The sequence below is a fragment of the Nerophis ophidion genome, linkage group LG04 (assembly GCF_033978795.1).
Source record: "Nerophis ophidion isolate RoL-2023_Sa linkage group LG04, RoL_Noph_v1.0, whole genome shotgun sequence".
In the NCBI taxonomy this organism is placed as follows: Eukaryota; Metazoa; Chordata; class Actinopteri; order Syngnathiformes; family Syngnathidae; genus Nerophis; species Nerophis ophidion.
This window is the reverse complement of record NC_084614.1, coordinates 29,669,659-29,687,911: the sequence shown is the minus strand read 5'-3', so window position 1 is coordinate 29,687,911 and position 18,253 is coordinate 29,669,659. Positions and strand designations below refer to the sequence as shown.

At 40.0% G+C, this 18,253-nt stretch overlaps 1 protein-coding gene across 1 annotated transcript in view; it reads right to left on the bottom strand.

Moving 5' to 3' along the window:
- The window catches only part of LOC133551270 (roundabout homolog 1-like), a 260,933-nt gene extending 244,713 nt beyond the window's left edge, over nucleotides 1-16,220 (bottom strand). Inside the window, exon 1 of the mRNA XM_061897817.1 lies at nucleotides 15,705-16,220. Within this exon, the coding sequence (XP_061753801.1) occupies nucleotides 15,705-15,765 (61 nt within the window). The 5' untranslated portion in view covers nucleotides 15,766-16,220. The remainder of the gene's footprint in view (nucleotides 1-15,704) is intronic.
- Between the last annotated feature and the right edge of the window lie 2,033 nt (nucleotides 16,221-18,253).

Here is an 18,253-nt window from a genome sequence, read left to right as displayed (position 1 = left end):
AAGCGTCAATATATACCTTGATGTTGCAGAAAAAAGACCATGTATTTTTTTAACCGATTTCCGAACTCTAAATGGGTGAATTTTGGCAAATTAAACGCCTTTCTGTTTATCTGTCTTTTAGCGATGACGTCAGAACGTGACGTCACCGAGGTAACACACCCGCCATTTTCATTTTCACATTACAAACACCGGGTCTCAGCTCTGTTATTTTCCGTTTTTTTCGACTATTTTTTGGAACCTTGGAGACATCATGCCTCGTCGGTGTGTTGTCGAAGGGTGTAACAACACTAACAGGGAGGGATTCAAGTTGCACCACTGGCAAGAAATCTGCCGCCAGACCCCCATTGAATGTGCCAGAGTGTCTGCACATTTTACCGGCGATGCTAAGACAGACATGGCACAGAGATGTATGGATAACCTGCAGATGCATTTGCAACGATTAAGTCAACGAAATCACAAAGGTGAGTTTTGTTGATGTTGTTGACTTATGTGCTAATCAGACATATTTGGTCACGGCATGACTGCCAGCTAATCGATGCTAACATGCTATGCTAATCGATGCTAACATGCTATTTACGCTAGCTGTATGTACATTTGAAAGTAGATACCCACATATAATGCGAAACAAACACTTACCAATCGACAGATTTAAGTTAAAGGTTATATTTAAAATAAAAGTATTTAAATTCATCCTTTTTTCTCCTGGTCTTTTTTTAGAATAGTTTTTTTTTTTTTTTAATCAATAATTATTGATATCGACTGATATGAAACACTTATATAGTGATACATTTTTTAGTCATATCGCCCAGCCTTACCTTTTACCATACCGACGAGCTAACGTTGTCCAGGTTATAACCCTGTTGTCAATAAACACACGTGGAGACGGTGATTGAGATACTGCATTAATACTGAAAGCTAAATTGTGCACTGTCCACAGCAGCATGTGAATGCAATGAAAAGAATAAAATCTGAGCCAACCAGCTGTTAAAATGTTGTCCAGGTTAATGTTTTAGCCATTAAAGGGCCTTCATTTCAAGATTTCAACTGTGATCGGGCACAATTAATAAATATATTTCAGTGAATAACTAATTGTTCAAATCTGTATATAAAGTGTTGTAATTATATTCCAACTCCGCGTTCTTCTTGGACATCGCCGCTGCCACAACCCCCCATCCCCCCCGCGACCCGGAAGGGAATAAGCGGTAGAAATGGATGGATGGATTTTTCATTTTGCTCCATTTGATCATTTATAAAAAGCAAGGCCCACTTTGCAAATTGAGCAAGTTATCCGTGTTCATGTGTTTAGGGTGAAATGCTCCCATAGCATCGCTGTGTTCGCTCTCAATGTTGTTTGCGTGCCCCCAGCTATTTTTGTCTTTCTGTTGCATGCTGGTAACGCTAACTCGTGCATGTCTGTTTTCACCCAGAAAAACACCAAAGATAATGTCACCAATTATTATGGTTACGGTTTAAAATGTATTTCGAACATACATGCAATTACAATGCGATACATCATATGTATCCACTTTCTCATTACCACATGTCCTAAAAGGAGTAGGAAGAAGCAGAGTTTATTTAATCCTAGCTCCTTTTCCATTTCATAGCAATTACTAACACATTTAATTCACCTCATTTAACTCCATGAATACTAAAAAATATAGTAGTCAATAGAAAACAGTTGTAATCCACATAACGAGATGAATAAGATTATCTACAGTGGCTTCCTCCCACCTCCAAAGACATGCACCTGGGGATAGGCTGATTGGCAACACTAAATTGTCCCTAGTGGGTGAATGTGAGTGTTGTGTGTCTATGTTGTGTGAAGAAGTGGTGACTTGTCCAGGGTGTATCCTGTCATACGCCCAAGTGCGGCTGGGATAGGCTTTAAACCCCCCGTGACCCCAAGTGGGTCATGGGGGGTGGCGATTTTAATAAGGTTCTAAATGTTTATCAGGGTTCTTCTTCTATTTACTTTGTGGAGTTTGAACAGTTTCTTAAACTAAATCATATTAGTTCATTGTTTGAAATCTTTGCTTAATCCAGTTCATAATTCAGTTCCACACACTGATATACTGAAGGTTTTAAGTGTTGTACGTACATACAAAGGTTCTAAATTAAATGTTTTCTCTAAGGTTACATTTATCCTGCTTTGCTGAGAATAATTGTCAATCAATCAATCCATCCATCCATCCATCCATTTTTAACCGCTTATTCCCTTTGGGGTAATCAATCAATCAATCAATGCTTATTTATATAGCCCTAAATCACAAGTGTCTCAAAGGGCTGCACAAGCCACAACTACATCCTCGGCTCAGATCCTACATAAAGGCAAGGAAAAACTCACAACAACCCCCCCCCAACCCCATAGGGGAGACCGGATGCAATGGACGTCGCGTGGGTCTAGCATAATATTGTGGAAGTCCAGTCCATAGTGGCTCTAAAGTACATTCTTAGATAGCAGGTTATAGTTTGCTTTGTACATAATCCATGCAAATATTTTGATCCAACCTTGTGTATTTTTATTACTGACTTTTTTTGTCACACAGTTCAATCAACCAATGTTTATTTATATAGACGTAAATCACCAGTGTCTCAAAGGGCTGCACAAACCACAACGACATCCTCAGTAGAGCCCAGTTAGTGAATGAAACGTACTTTTGTAGTCATTGCCCTATATTTATACACAATAACTCAAGTATTGTCACACTAGCAAGCAGTAGCAAACATGGATTGATTTTTTTGGTCCAATAAATATTTTGCTTTATTCATTATTTATTTAAAGGGGAACATTATCACCAAACCTATGCAAGCGTCAATATATACCTTGATGTTGCAGAAAAAAGACCATGTATTTTTTTAACCGATTTCCGAACTCTAAATGGGTGAATTTTGGCAAATTAAACGCCTTTCTGTTTATCTGTCTTTTAGCGATGACGTCAGAACGTGACGTCACCGAGGTAACACACCCGCCATTTTCATTTTCACATTACAAACACCGGGTCTCAGCTCTGTTATTTTCCGTTTTTTTCGACTATTTTTTGGAACCTTGGAGACATCATGCCTCGTCGGTGTGTTGTCGAAGGGTGTAACAACACTAACAGGGAGGGATTCAAGTTGCACCACTGGCAAGAAATCTGCCGCCAGACCCCCATTGAATGTGCCAGAGTGTCTGCACATTTTACCGGCGATGCTAAGACAGACATGGCACAGAGATGTATGGATAACCTGCAGATGCATTTGCAACGATTAAGTCAACGAAATCACAAAGGTGAGTTTTGTTGATGTTGTTGACTTATGTGCTAATCAGACATATTTGGTCACGGCATGACTGCCAGCTAATCGATGCTAACATGCTATGCTAATCGATGCTAACATGCTATTTACGCTAGCTGTATGTACATTTGAAAGTAGATACCCACATATAATGCGAAACAAACACTTACCAATCGACAGATTTAAGTTGCTCCAGTGTCACAAGATGCGAAAGTCCTGATCGTTTGGTCTGCACATTTTACCGGCGATGCTAATAAGGCAGCCATGCTATGGGCCACTTCACTAGGTACACCCACGCTATGGCCAAATAGCGTCAATAGCTATTCGCTCAATAGCTTCAATTTCTTCTTCAATTTCGTTTTCGCTATCTGCCTCCATACTCCGACCATCTGTTTCAATACATGCGTAATCTGTTGAATCGCTTAAGCCACTGAAATCAGAGTCTGAATCCAAGCTAATGTCGCTATATCTTGCTGTGGTAACCGCCATGTTGTTTGTATTGGCAGCCCTGTATGACGTCTTTTTAGTTTGGAAATTTGGAAAAAAACTTCGAAAAATAAAACAAGCCACTGGGAACTGATTTTTATTGTTTTTAACCCTTTTGAAATTATGATAATGTTCCCCTTTAATGCCACCTTATGTTGTATATTATTTATATGAGATTTCCAGTTAATTTTATCATCTATTACTACACATTATATTACCGACAGATTATTATTATTGGCTGATTATTATTATTGCCGAATGATTTTGTCAGCGACAACTTTTCCAGGGTGTCTCCTTCCTCCACCCCGAGTGCAGCTGGGATAGGCTCCAGCCCCCCGCTACCCCAAAAGGTACACGTGGTAGAAAATGGATGAATGGAAATTTTACGAACGATATTTGTCAACCACTCCAAGAAAAAGAGGGAAGGAGTAGGAAGAAGCAGAGTTTATTCAGTCCTGCATGTCACCGTGTCATAGCAGTCACTAATAAATGTCTTCCTTTTCCATCAATACCAGCAAAAAGCTAGACCTTCATTACTGATGCTTTTTCATACTATCATTCTAAATAGAGGAAAGAACTGTGTTGTTCAAGAGACACAAGCTATTGCTTTTCTTAGCCCAAACACTTATTGATTCTAAAAACATTGGACTTTTTTCATGTAATGAGACCAAAGGTCAGGTAGAGAAAGCATTTAGCAATCCCATAAGAATATGTTGATCCCTTATACTGCTCACAACCCAGAGGAGGGGCGTATTTGCATATCTGGGGATTGTCATGATGTGCGGTGATGTGATTTAACCAGAGTTTTTGTCCTCCATTTAATTTCTTCCTCTCACATGTTGGCTCGTCTACAGCAAGTGCCGTCTCCAAGGAAAACCCCAGAATGGGACATTAATTTTCACCGTGGCTCCTTTTTAAATACCAATGTTTACACAGCATCCAAACAAAGCGGGCGGAATGGCAAGGCGATTCACAGCATCACTCCAGGATGCATAATTAAGATGTGCAGGATGAAAGGGACACAGCCACATAGACACAAGCATGTGTGTTTAATGGCAACCTTTTAAACTGTAATGTGTCATCAGGTTTCCATTACTGGTGGCAACTTTATTCAGACACAGATTAAACTCTCGAAGTAATTACAGGTTGACAGTCACAGCACTGAACTGAGTTAGTCAACCAACAACCACCAAGTGCTCTTTTTTTTTCAGGGTGAGTTGTTGGGTATTTAAAGTCCAGAATTTGTTCTGGTGGAAGAAATGAACAGTGATAGCCAGCTGGCATCTCTCTTTGTTTTTACCGAATGGCCACAATATTAGGAACACTTGCATGAGCCAATCTCATCCAATATACAAACTAACTCATCCATCCATCCATCCATTTTCTACCTTCTTGTCCCTTTTGGGGTCGCTGGAGCCTCTCTCAGCTGCATTCAGGCGGAAGGCTGTGTACACCCTGGACAAGTCGCCACCTCATCGCAGGGCCATCACAAATAGACAACATTCACACTCACATTCACACACTAGGGCCAATTTAGTGTTGCCATCAACTTATCCCCAGCTGCATGTATTTGGAAGTGGGAGGAAGCCGGAGTACCCGGAGGGAACCCACGCAGTCACAGGGAGAACATGCAAACTCCACACAGAAAGATCCTGAGCCCAGGATTGAACCCTGACTACTCAGGACCTTCGTATTGTGAGGCAGATGCACTAACCCCTCTCCCACCGTGCTGCCCAACTAAATCATTATGTAAGGAAATATTGCTAATTTTATTTAGTTTCACATGACCAGCGGTACCAGATATAAAATAATTATTGTATTAGTACGATATTTTACACTCTGTGCAAAAAACACTTTCAACAAAAAAAAATAATATGCCAGAATTCAATTATTACCAAATGCAATAAACAGCTTGCTCTGCGCCAGATGCAGTGCATTATCTCACATGCTTCTTAACAACCAGGTGGAGGCGCTGTTTTGCCAGCCGCAGCTTAATTCCAACAACGCTGTTAATTTATTTAAAAGCATAAACTGCATTATAAGTCAACAACCAGGGTTGTCATGATACCAGAATTTCAGTTGCCGATAGCGATACTTGTGAATTTCCTCCATTATTGATAATTATTTGATACCATGCTAAAAACCCATGTCATCTGACACTACCTACTCTGTTGAAAACTGTTTGGAATAATATTTCATATTTTCATATTTAAGACCACAGTGCTTCAAAATCTCTTAACGCGGAATGTAATACTGTGCTTATATTAAAGAACAAAATTGCATTTCATGTCATTTCGCTTGAAATTTACAACTGAATTAATTTCAGTACATACTTCTTCAAACAGCACATGAAAAAATGTGTTTATAATTATGCTAAAAAATAACAAGAATAACAACAATAGTCAACTATTTTTCAATTTAAAAAAGAAGAGCAGTGGGGTAGAGCAGGGGAGGGGGAGGTTAGTTTGTTATGTTTTGTTTTGTTTTTTGTTTTTGTCATGAAAAAGGGAGGTTTTTTGGGTTGGTGCTCCAATTATAAGTGTATCTTGTGTTTTTTATGTTGATTTAATAAAATAAAATAAATAAATAAATAAATTGATTGATTGATTGATTGATTGATTGATACTTTTATTAGTAGATTGCACAGTTCAGTACATATTCCGTACAATTGACCACTAAATGGTAACACCCGAATACGTTTTTCAACTTGTTTAAGTCGGGGTCCATGTTAATCAATTCATGGTAAATAAAATAAATAAATGAAAATTATTTTTTTAAATTATTCTGCGGCCTGGTACCAATCGAGCCCGGTACCGGGCCGCGGCCTGGTGGTTGGGGACCACTGAGTGTAGAGCTTTCAAGATTTTAATACAAAAAATATTTTTTTAAATATTTTAATGATGGTGGAGTGACAATAAAATCACTCTCTGCATTTGACCCATCCCCTTGTTCCACCTCCTGGGAGGTGAGGGGAGCAGTGAGCAGCAGCGATGGCCGCGCTCTGGAATCATTTTGGTGATTTAACCCCCCCACCCATTCCAACCCTTAATGCTGGGCCCCATTTTTATAGTCTTTGGTATAACTATGCCGAGGTTTGAACTCACGACCTACCGATCTCAGGGCGGACACTATAACCATCATCATGCAATTTGTAATGAAATAGCTGTACAGCTGGGATAGACTCCAGCCCCTGGTGAACCTGAGAGGGACAAGTGGTAGAAAATGAAAGGATGTACTTCAGCCTTTTCTCATTATGTCAGACCTTTTTACTCTATTGTCCCATTTTTGACGTCTCTTTTTTAATTATTTCATTTTTGTAATGTTTAGTTTATGTATTTCTCCAGTCAGGTAAAATATTGCCAAACAACAGAAGAGTGTTTGTAATCACTTATGGAAGCGATAAAGGTATAGTTGCGAGGCTGTGGAGATTTCTTCATACATAGCACGGCGGTGGTAATGCAAGCACCATGGTCTTGTGGTGGCGGATCTGTGATCTCATTCATGTGGCAAATATATTGATCTTTTTTTTGACAGCTTCTATTTGATTACTGAATAAATGCATGATGAAAAGCACACCTATAATGCGTACCTCTACCTCTACTCACTAAAAATAGAGACAAATACACCAATAACTTCTGCTACGTCCTATTCTCTGTAAATGCAGGTGCATAGAGAGTGTTGTGTAGGTGAGTTGTGATGCATGTATCACCACAGTTCCCTTACTTGTTAACGAGCAAAGGCGAAACGGAAGCGCCAAATCTGCATTTGTGGCAAGCTGCCACAAATAAATATATAGGTAATACTGGCTCATTTTTAAGACAGCAGGCATTCAAAAGCGCAGACTGCTCAGCGCTTACACTATAAGAATCGTTGTGGCTCACCAATGAATAAATATTGTAGAGTATTTGATACCAATGACACTGAAAAAAGTAGGTACTGATGTATTTTTTTTGCGTTTTGGTATGAACTTGTTATCGAAATATCGATTCTTGTCAACCCTATTAAGGTAATGTTTTACCGTGGCAGCTGTTACTCATTAAGCAAAGTAATTTTAGGTATTTACGAAACTTTCCCTTAAAACGCAATAATTTTCAGTTGTTGGTGCAATCATTTACCATCTGGCAACGCTACATATGATCCAATATGATCGGGACGGCGTGGCGCAGTAGGAGAGTGGCCGTGCGCAACCCGAGGGTCCCTGGTTCAAATCCCACCTAGTACCAACCTCGTCACGTCCGTTGTGTCCTGAGCAAGACACTTCACCCTTGCTCCTGATGGGTGCTGGTTGGTGCCTTGCATGGCAGCTCCCTCCATCAGTGTGTGAATGGGTAAATGTGGAAGTAGTGTCAAAGCGCTTTGAGTACCTTGAAGGTAGAAAAGCGCTATACAAGTACAACCCATTTATAACCCATTTAATTAACTTTACTTAACTGTAGTCAACTTTCATACATAAGATTGTGTATTTATACTGTGAGATCTAACAATATGAACATTTAATATTATGGTTATTATTATTATCACTAATCACAATCACTAAAATATATATTTTTTAACCAAAATAAATGTTGAAAAACCCACTATTTTGCATGTTTTGTGTTTCCTATGCTCTGTGTTTCTTATGATTCACTTCGTATTTTGTCCGTTTTAATGACCAAGCTTTAATTGTTTTAAATATAGGTTTGTACTGTGGCACTTTAAGATTTATCAAGATGAAAAATTTGTAACAAACAAAATCATCTGTCTTTACTATTCTTATTTATTATTTCTGGCAGGAGTTGTGGCATCCTACTCCGTTCAGCGGTCCTTTGATGCCTCTTAAAAACACTCGCGTACATCTGAGTATAGAACGATTACTCTGTTTTAAGACAGCAAAGTTTATAGTTACAATTCGAATAATTAAATAGCTTAGCTACTCATACAGCAATGTGTTTATTTACACTTAGATTGGGGTATGTTTTGTATAATCTTTTCTTGTTTTCATGTTAGCATGTAAGCTAGCGAGCTGGCTCCAGTCAATCCATGAGTTTATCAAAGCGCCATGATCAATATCGTTTTTTCGATAATTCTAATTTATGGAAAAACTAACCGTCTGTAGTTTTACCGCGGTTGTCATTATTACTGTTTATTGTAACATCCCTAATATACTGACGGAAATTTCTACAACCATGGCTGTTTTCTAAGATGTGTGATTTAGTGTGATAAAAATGTCCTGTTTCGAGTCAACCAGTGAGGGTTTGTAATAGTGCAAATGCTTGAGCCCAGGAAACAATCTCATGAGAGGCCAAAATGTTAGTTTATTCTACGTTCAATACTATTGAATTCTTCCTGCAAGGCGCTGCTTTCATGTCAGCTGAATAAATCAATTGGCACCACCATCTTGTTGCAGTTACAGTTTAATCACTTTGAAGAAATGGTGTGAAATGTTTCTGTCTTCATACTCCTAAGAGCAAATAGGAGAACAGGACGACACAAATGACTTATAGACACAACTGTTAGAGCGCTCATAAATGTCTGCGGTCGATGCGGTCCGGCCAAGTTTTGTCAGTTTGGAATTGTAAAGACAACAATCTGGATAACTTTGGTCATGGTGTTTATTTTTGAACTTTTGATGTGGAAAGATCCGCATTTAGTGCACCTTGTTATGTTCGAGTCACAAACAAACATCAGAAGACAGAAAAAAAAGGGAAACTCAACACCACAGTTTGGTGAAATTATGCACGGGTTATAGAGTTAATTATGCAAAGGTATGCAAATAAAACCATTACGGATATTCTGAAGTTGATGAATTTCTGCAGCCTTAAAACTAGTACATCAAATAAAGCCATCACTCAATGTCTGATATTCACAGGGTTATGAATGAGTGCGCTTCCACTTCTAATGGCACTGACAGCTGTCTTTGTCTGCAGAGTGAGTGAGGCAGGTGCAAGCAGGACATGTGTTATCTTTCTTTGACTGGGGTTGACCACAACATTTATTGTTTTAAATTAAAAACTGATAATAAGCAGATTTTTCTTTTAAATGGATTTCCTTAAATACTTTACATATTTTCTAAACGTGTGTGCATGGTACCCTCTTGTAAACAAACTGTATTTGATTAGGATAAGGCAATCAATTGTGCAAAACTTAGCCATTCCAAATATATTGCTTAAAGAGGAGTTTGGAACAATACCATGTGGTAAATGGGTTTTTAACTTGTATAGTGATTTTCTACCTTTTTTAAGGAACTCAAAACGCTTTGACACTATTTCCACATTCACACACACACACATTCACACACTGATGGCAGGAGCTGCCATGCATGGCACTAATCAGGACCCATTAGGAGCAAGGGTGAAGTGTCTTGCTCAAGGACACAACGGACGTGACTAGGATGGTAGAAGGTGGGGATGGAACTGGTAACCCTCAGATTGCTGGCACGGCCACTCTCCCAACTTCGCCACGCCGTTCCCCGGAGTGGAGAATGTTGGGAGTGAATGAATGTGATGTGAATGTGATTCCATTCATTTCAATTAGAGTTGGCAATGTGATTCCATTCATTTCAATTACAGTTGGCAACAATTAAAAAAACACCTCACTGACCTCTCTGAAGTGTTTCTTTATTTTCTGTAGCAAGTTTGCTGCAGTGCCATGAATAATGCTTGAGTTAATTTCCCTACATTAACCCCAAGACTCCAAATAAAATGCCAATTTGTGTGTTATTCTATCAGACATAAAGCAATCTAAACAATAGAACTGAACCATTTTGTAAAGTGTCCTTTAGATGGATGCTTGCAGATGTTTAAAGCCATTTCTCATAATGAGGCCACCCTGCAGACAAGCTATGACAGTGAACAGGGGCCATCCAGTTATAATAACACAAATGCACTGTTTTGACTGGTGCAATGGGACTGCTCCATCCAGTGCAGTCCTCCTCATTAACCAGTAGCTCCTGTGCTGCATGCACCAACTGAGACCTTAGGATGCTAGCCAGCCACACACACACACACACACACACACGCAAACGCCAATGATCTTATGCATAAAACATGTTCTCACTTAAACCTTCTTTCCTCATTCCGACACATATTATGGCAATTAGCGTCCACTGGTGAGATAAGAGCAGTGTAAAAAGTGGCCTGCAAAGGATACCTATAGATACTGCTGCTGCTAAGGGCACACGGGGAAAAGGTGACCATCCTTTTATAACAAACTCCAAGATGACAATGGGAATGTTGAATGGGCGCCCTGCAATGAGGTGGCGACTTGTCCAAGGTGTACCCCGCCTTCTGCCCAAATGCAGCTAAGATAGGCTCATGCACCCCCCGCGACCCCGAAAGGGACAAGCGGTAGTAAATGGATGGATGGATGTTGAATGGGCCTGCTATCTGTGATGTGAAGCTCCATCCCCGGGTTCAATACCAAAAATGTTTTAAAAACAAAAGTAAAACTAGCTAAAAATACTAAATGTATACTAAACTACTTATACTTAACTAATACTAAACTAGTGAGCATCCTGGATGATGCCAGTCACCCTCTGCATAGCTTTATCAGTAGCCAGAGGAGCCTGTTCAGTGCTAGACTGCTTCATCCCAAGTGCAGGACTAATAGACTCAAAAACTCCTTTGTCCCACACACCATTAGACTGTACAACTCCTCTCTGGGACGGGGGACGGGGGGTATTAGGATGACAGGGGATGCAAAATAATAACAGTGCAATACGTTTTCGTAACATGGTCACTACTGCCTACTTTCTCTTATTATATTCTTATTTTACTGTTATATTTTTATTCCCATTGTTGCTTTTAATTTTTTATTGTTATTGTAATATTTCTCAATTTTGTTTCCATTTAAACCCCCATTATTTACTTTTTACTTTTTTTAAATTGATCTTAATCTGTACACTGCTGCTGGAATTTTAATTTTCCTGAAGGAACTCTCCTGAAGGAATCAATAAAGTACTATCTATCTACCTATCTATCTATCTATCTATCTATCTATCTATCTATCTATCTATCTATCTATCTATCTATCTATCTATCTATCTATCTATCTATCTAAATATTATGTCAATGTCAGCAACATTGATTGATTGATTGATTGAAACTTTTATTGGTAGATTGCATAGTTCAGTACATATTCCGTACAATTGACCACTAAATGGTAACACCCGAATAAGTTTGTCAACTTGTTTAAGTCGGGGTCCACGTTAATCAATTCATGGTAATGAATGGACATAATGACAGTAAGCATACTTACAAGATTGTGCCAAGCATCGAAGTCCATGATTGTTAGGTTTTAAAATCCAAAATTAGCTAAAATGCTACCAAAAACATTAGCATGCTAACATGGTGATAGTTAGAATACCTGCAAGATTGCGCCAAGTATAAAAATTCATGATTTTTGGGTTTGATTGTAAAACATTTTCTAAAATGCTAGCATAAGATGTTAACACATATATAACGGAAACAGAAAAAGTTAACATACTTACAATACGGCAGAGAAGATTAATAGCCATGATTTGTAGGTGTTAACCATTAAAATGTGCAAACATTTTACCATAAAATATTAGCATGCTATCATTAGCATATTAAAGTTAAAGTTAAAGTACCACTGATAGTCACACACACACACGAGGTGTGGTAAAATTGCTCTCTGCATTTGATCCATCCCCTTGTTCCACCCCCTGGGGGGTGAGGGGAGCAGTGAGCAGCAGCAATGGCCACGTTTGGGAAAAAGAACATTCGGGCGGAACGAGGTACACCCATCATATTTTTTTAAAACGTTTTTGAATTACATTTCTAACGTTTACCTACAAGTCGATCCATTAATCCGCTTGTCCCTTTCAGGGTCGTGGGGGGTACTGGAGCCTATCTCAGCTGCATTCGGGCGGAAGGCGTGTACACCCTGGACAAGTCGCCATGTCATCACAGGGCCAACACAGATAGACAGACAACATTCACACTCACATTCACACACTAGGGCCAATTTAGTGTTGCCAATTAGCCTATCCCCAGGTGCATGTCTTTGCAGGCGGGAGGAAGACGGATTACCCGGAGGGAACCCACACAGTCACAGGGAAAACATGCAAACTCCACACAGAAAAAACCCAGGCACATGAACTAACCCCTGTATCACTGTGCTGACTTGTGAATGAATTGTTGTTAAAAAAAATAATATCACAAATAAATCATATGTTTTTTAAATGTTTTTGAATTCAATTTGTAACATTTACCTACAAGTGCTCAGTCTGTGCGAGTCTAAAAACAGATATGAAAAAAAAAAAGGCACATTCTTATTTTGACACCAAAATGCCTGCCTCTCACACCTCCCCCTGACACCTCACAAGGCCCCTCCACCAGGGGGTGCTTGCCCCACTGTTTGAATTACCAACAATATTGAAATTTGTCAGTTTGGGAACCAAAACCGTGATGCAAAAATACAGAAAAAAATGTTGGTAACCTTCAGTATGGGGAACACATATTCATCATTAATTAGTTGCTTATTAACATGCAAATTAGAAACATATTGGCTCTTAATTAGTCATTATTAAGTACTTATTAAGGCCTTATTCTGCATGGCCTTATTATACATTCAGTAAGCCAATAACTAACCTCAATAACTTACGACTTATTATTAGTAACACTTAACCCTTCTATGTTCCCTTAGAGTCCATATAACTCTAAATTTGAAATCGCATAAAGGGAAGAAGATTAAGAGCTATTCAGGAAGATTTAAGGTCCACTTTTTACTGCATTCCTTTGGTAAGTGCCAGTGTGAGAAGAGGTTTTAAAATAATTAGCGCATGCTTACTTTTACCGCATGCCTTTGGTAAGCGCAGGAGTGAGAAGAGGTTTTAAATTAATTAGCGCCCCGGCGGCAATTCAAGGAAATACGGTATATTTGTATTTAGCGGACTCACAGGGAATAATATTATTTCCGCAAAGTGGGTCGTTCCGCTTTTCCTCCCTACAGCGACACGGCGGTCAGTGGATAATAGCCGGGATAGCGAGCTCAAAAAAGGGACGACTCCTGGAGTGTTATCCGGCGTCATATAGAAATATATGTAGTGTTCATCGTATGAGGCAATGCAAATTAAACAATAAAAAAACAAATAACGTTTTGAATTGGTCCAGGTTATCGGGGACTGCTATTACTGAGGGACAGGTGTTGTGGTGTGACTGTAGCCAGGCATGTAAGAAAACCCTCGTCTCCATGGCAACGTTTCTGTCGCTTTGACGCTTTTCAACTAACGCAGGGGTAGGTAACCCAGAATGTAGAAAGAGACATTTTGGACCCAAATAACACAACACTGTCAGGCGCCATTCATATAAAACTTGCGGGCCGCACTAACGTTAAACTTTCATATTAAAGGGGAACATTATCACAATTTCAGAAGGGTTAAGACCAATAAAAATCAGTTCCCAGTGGCTTATTTAATTTTTCGAAGTTTTTTTCAAAATTGTACCGGTCCTGGAATATCCCGAAAAAAGGCTTTAAAGTGCCTGATTTTCGCTATCTGCGAATCCACTGTCCATTTTCCTGTGACGTCATCCAGTGATGCCAATACAAACAAACATGGCGGATACCACAGCAAGATATAGCGACATTAGCTCGGATTCAGACTCGGATTTCAGCGGCTTAAGCGATTCAACAGATTACGCATGTATTGAAACGGATGGTTGGAGTATGGAGGCAGATAGCGAAAACGAAATTGAAGAAGAAACTGAAGCTATTGAGAAAATAGCTATTGACGCTATTCGGCCATGTTTGCCTTAGCATCGCAGGTAAAATGTGCAGACCAACCGATCGGGACTTTCGCATCTTGTGACACTGGATCAACTTAAATCCGTCGATTGGTAAGTGTTTGTTTGGCATTAAATGTGAGTGGAGGGAAACGCTGGATGCAAATATAGCTACAAATGTACATACAGCTAGCCTAAATAGCATGTTAGCATCGATTAGCTGGCAGTCATGCTGCGACCAAATATGTCTGATTAGCACATAAGTCAACAACATCAACAAAACTCAACTTTGTGATTTCTTTGACTTTATCGTTAGAAATGCATCTGCTTCGAGTGTCGCAGGGTATCCATTCATCTGTGTGCCATGTCTGTCGTAGCATCGCTGGTTAAATGGGCAGACCAAAAGAGGGACTTTCACATCTCTTGACACTGGAGCAACTTAAATCCGTCGATTGGTAAGTGCTTGTTTGGCATTAAATGTGGGTGGAGGGAAAGGCTGGATGCAAATATAGCTACAAATGTACATACAGCTAGCCTAAAAAACATGTTAGCATCGATTAGCATGCCGTGCTAATCGTTGCACATTCTACGTAAATCAACTTGAATCCGTCCCTGATGGTGTTGTTACACCCTCCGACAACACACCAACGAGGCATAATGTCTCCAAGGTACGGAAAACAGTCGAAAAAACGGAAAATAACAGAGCTGATTTGCCTTGCTGCATGTAATGTGGTGGAGAAAATGGCGTTGACTACCTAGATGATGTCACGTTTTGACGTCATCGCTCCGAGAGCAAATAATAGAAAGGAGTTTAATTTGCCAAAATTCACCCATTTAGAGTTCGGAAATCGGTTTAAAAAATATATGGTCTTTTTTTCTGCAACATCAAGGTATTTATTGACACTTACATAGGTCTTGTGATAATGTTCCCCTTTAAGGTGTGGGCCGCTAAATAACGTCTCGCGGGCCACAATTGGCCCGCAGGCCGCGTGTCTGAGACCCCTGCTCTAAATTAAGTCGGTGTTACTTTAATAAGCACCTAATAAATGGTGAATATGTTCCCCATACTTAAGTATTACCAAAACATTTTTTTTAAAACAAGTGCATTGACATCATTGTCACCCATAATAAAAACTTTTTTTTTACATTTTAGGAACAATCAGTCCATTTTAGTACAGACAAACTTCCCACTCAAACACAGAGATAAAGAAGAGGCTCAGATACCTGAACAAAGGTGCATGGATGCCAGCAGACAGAACATCCCCACCACGCAGACACGCATCATTAGAAGGAGACGTAATCCACACTCTAGAACACGCGTGGTGTCGCCTTCAGCTCATCTAAAAATCCGCAACTTCGCTGCCCTTTAGTTGCAGTCAGGACAGCTCACAACTGCTCCTCCAAAAAAAAAAAAAAAAAAAGCCAACGACATGTGCTTAAAGTTCGGATGAATCCTTCCAGTTGTCGTCCTAACTCCTCACTCGCTGACAATAACTTGACGGCGTCAGGTCGCCGGCATTTCTCCCGCGAAGGCGATGCTTTAGCAAGAAAAAATGAGTGGAAATATCGACTTGCAGCCACTTTTTTTTTTTTTTTTTCGCTCCCTGCGTGTGGTTTGAGAGTGAATCCAAGTGGAAGCCGCGCTGGTTGGATGAGGCGCTGCGGCGTCACATCACATCGCATTCCCGCTTCTAACCACACGCCAGCTTTCACTTTCGTCTATCATATGGACGCGCAATAACCTCGTCGCCCATGTGTGTATGATTATATGTGGGAGTAAAACAAAAAAAAAGGTCACTTTTTAAACCCCGATGCTGCGCATATGAAGAGGAAGTGGGCGTGGCGTGTTCGCCAGTCTCCAGCAGCTTTGTGTTCCTCAACATCACCAAAGATCGATGATGTGTTCACCCGCTGACCTCTCAGCTGCGCCATTGGGGAAATTATACATCGTGGCGCTGGAGAGTGTAAAGCTGAACCTTTTTGGCGTCTTGACATGACACGTGTTGCAGAAATGGCAGCGTAGCTGGAGTGATATTAGTTCAACATAGCAGGGGAGTTTTATTTCTACTAACTAAAAGTGCGGCTTGAGTCGGCGATGTCCAGCGAACCTGCCGGACTAGACAGTATTTCGAGGTATTTTGAAGATGCAAGCAGTCCCCCTGCTGGTCGCAGTGCCTCATTGTGTGTGATATGGGTGGAGTGCTGGAAACCAAAGTGTGCGTCTGTAGCAGGTTCAATTATCCATCCATCCATTTCTACCGCTTATTCCCTTTTGGGGTCGCGGGGGGCGCTGGCGCCTATCTCAGCTAATTATGTCGTGTGCTATATTTTTTATTATTGTTATTATTACACAAAATGTGTAAGTTACATGGTAAATGGGTTATACTTGTATAGCGCTTTTCTACATTTTTAAGGAACTCAAAGCGCTCTGACACTATTTCCAAATTCACCCATTCACTAACACAGTGGTTCTCAACCTTTTTTCAGTGATGTACCCCCTGTGAACATTTTTTAAATTCAAGTGCCCCCTAATCAGAGCAAAGCATTTTTGGTTGGAAAAAAAAAGAAGAAATAAAATACAGCACTATGTCATCAGTTTCTGATTTATTAAATTGTATAACAGTGCAAAATAGTGCTCATTTGTAGTGGTCTTTCTTGAACTATTTGGATAAAAAAGATATAAAAATAACTAAAACTTTTTGAAAAATAAACAAGTGATTCAATTATCATCCCATCCATCCATTTTCTACCGCTTATTCCCTTTCGGGGTCGCGGGGGGCACTGGCGCCCATCTCAGCTACAATCGGGCGGAAGGCAGGGTACACCCTGGACAAGTCGCCACCGCATCGCAGGGCCAACACAGATAGACAGACAACATTCACACTCACATTCACACACTAGGGCCAATTTAGTGTTGCCAATCAACCTATCCCCAGGTGCATGTCTTTGGAGGTAGGAGGAAGCCGGAGTACCCGGAGGGAACCCACGCAGTCACGGGGAGAACATGCAAACTCCACACAGAAAGGACCCGAGCCTGGATTTGAACCCAGGACTGCAGGACCTTCGTATTGTGAGGCAGACGCACTAACCCCTCTACCACCGTGAAGCCCGCAGTGATTCAATTATAAATACATATTTCTACACATAGAAGTAATCATTAACTTAAAGTGCCCTCTTTGGGGATTATAATAGAGATCCATATGGATTCATGAACTTAATTCTACACATTTTTTCACAAAAAAAATAAATCTTTGACATCAATATTTACACAAAAAATCAAGCTGTCAACACTGATTATTGCATTGTTGCATTTCTTTTCAGTTTATGAACTTAAATTAATATTTTGTTGAAGTATTATTCAATAAATATATTTATAAAGGAGTTATGAATTGTTGCTATTCTTAGAATATTTTAAAAAAAATTCACACCCTTTGGCATACCTTCAAGTATCCCCAGCGGTACGCGTACCCCCATTTGAGAACCACTGTATTATAGGACCCATAACATCCCTGCTTGGAACTCAGCATCAAGGTTAAAGTTAAGTTAAAGTTAAAGTACCAATGATTGTCACGCACACACTAGGTGTGGTGAAATTATCCTCTGCATTTGACCCATCCCCTTGTTCACGCCCTGGGAGTTGAGGGGAGCAGCAGCAGGTGCCACGCCCGAGAATCTTTTTTGGTGATTCAACCCCCAATTCCAACCCTTGATGCTGAGTGCCAAGCAGGGATTATGCTTTTATAGCGCTTTTCTACCTTTTTAAGGAACCCAAA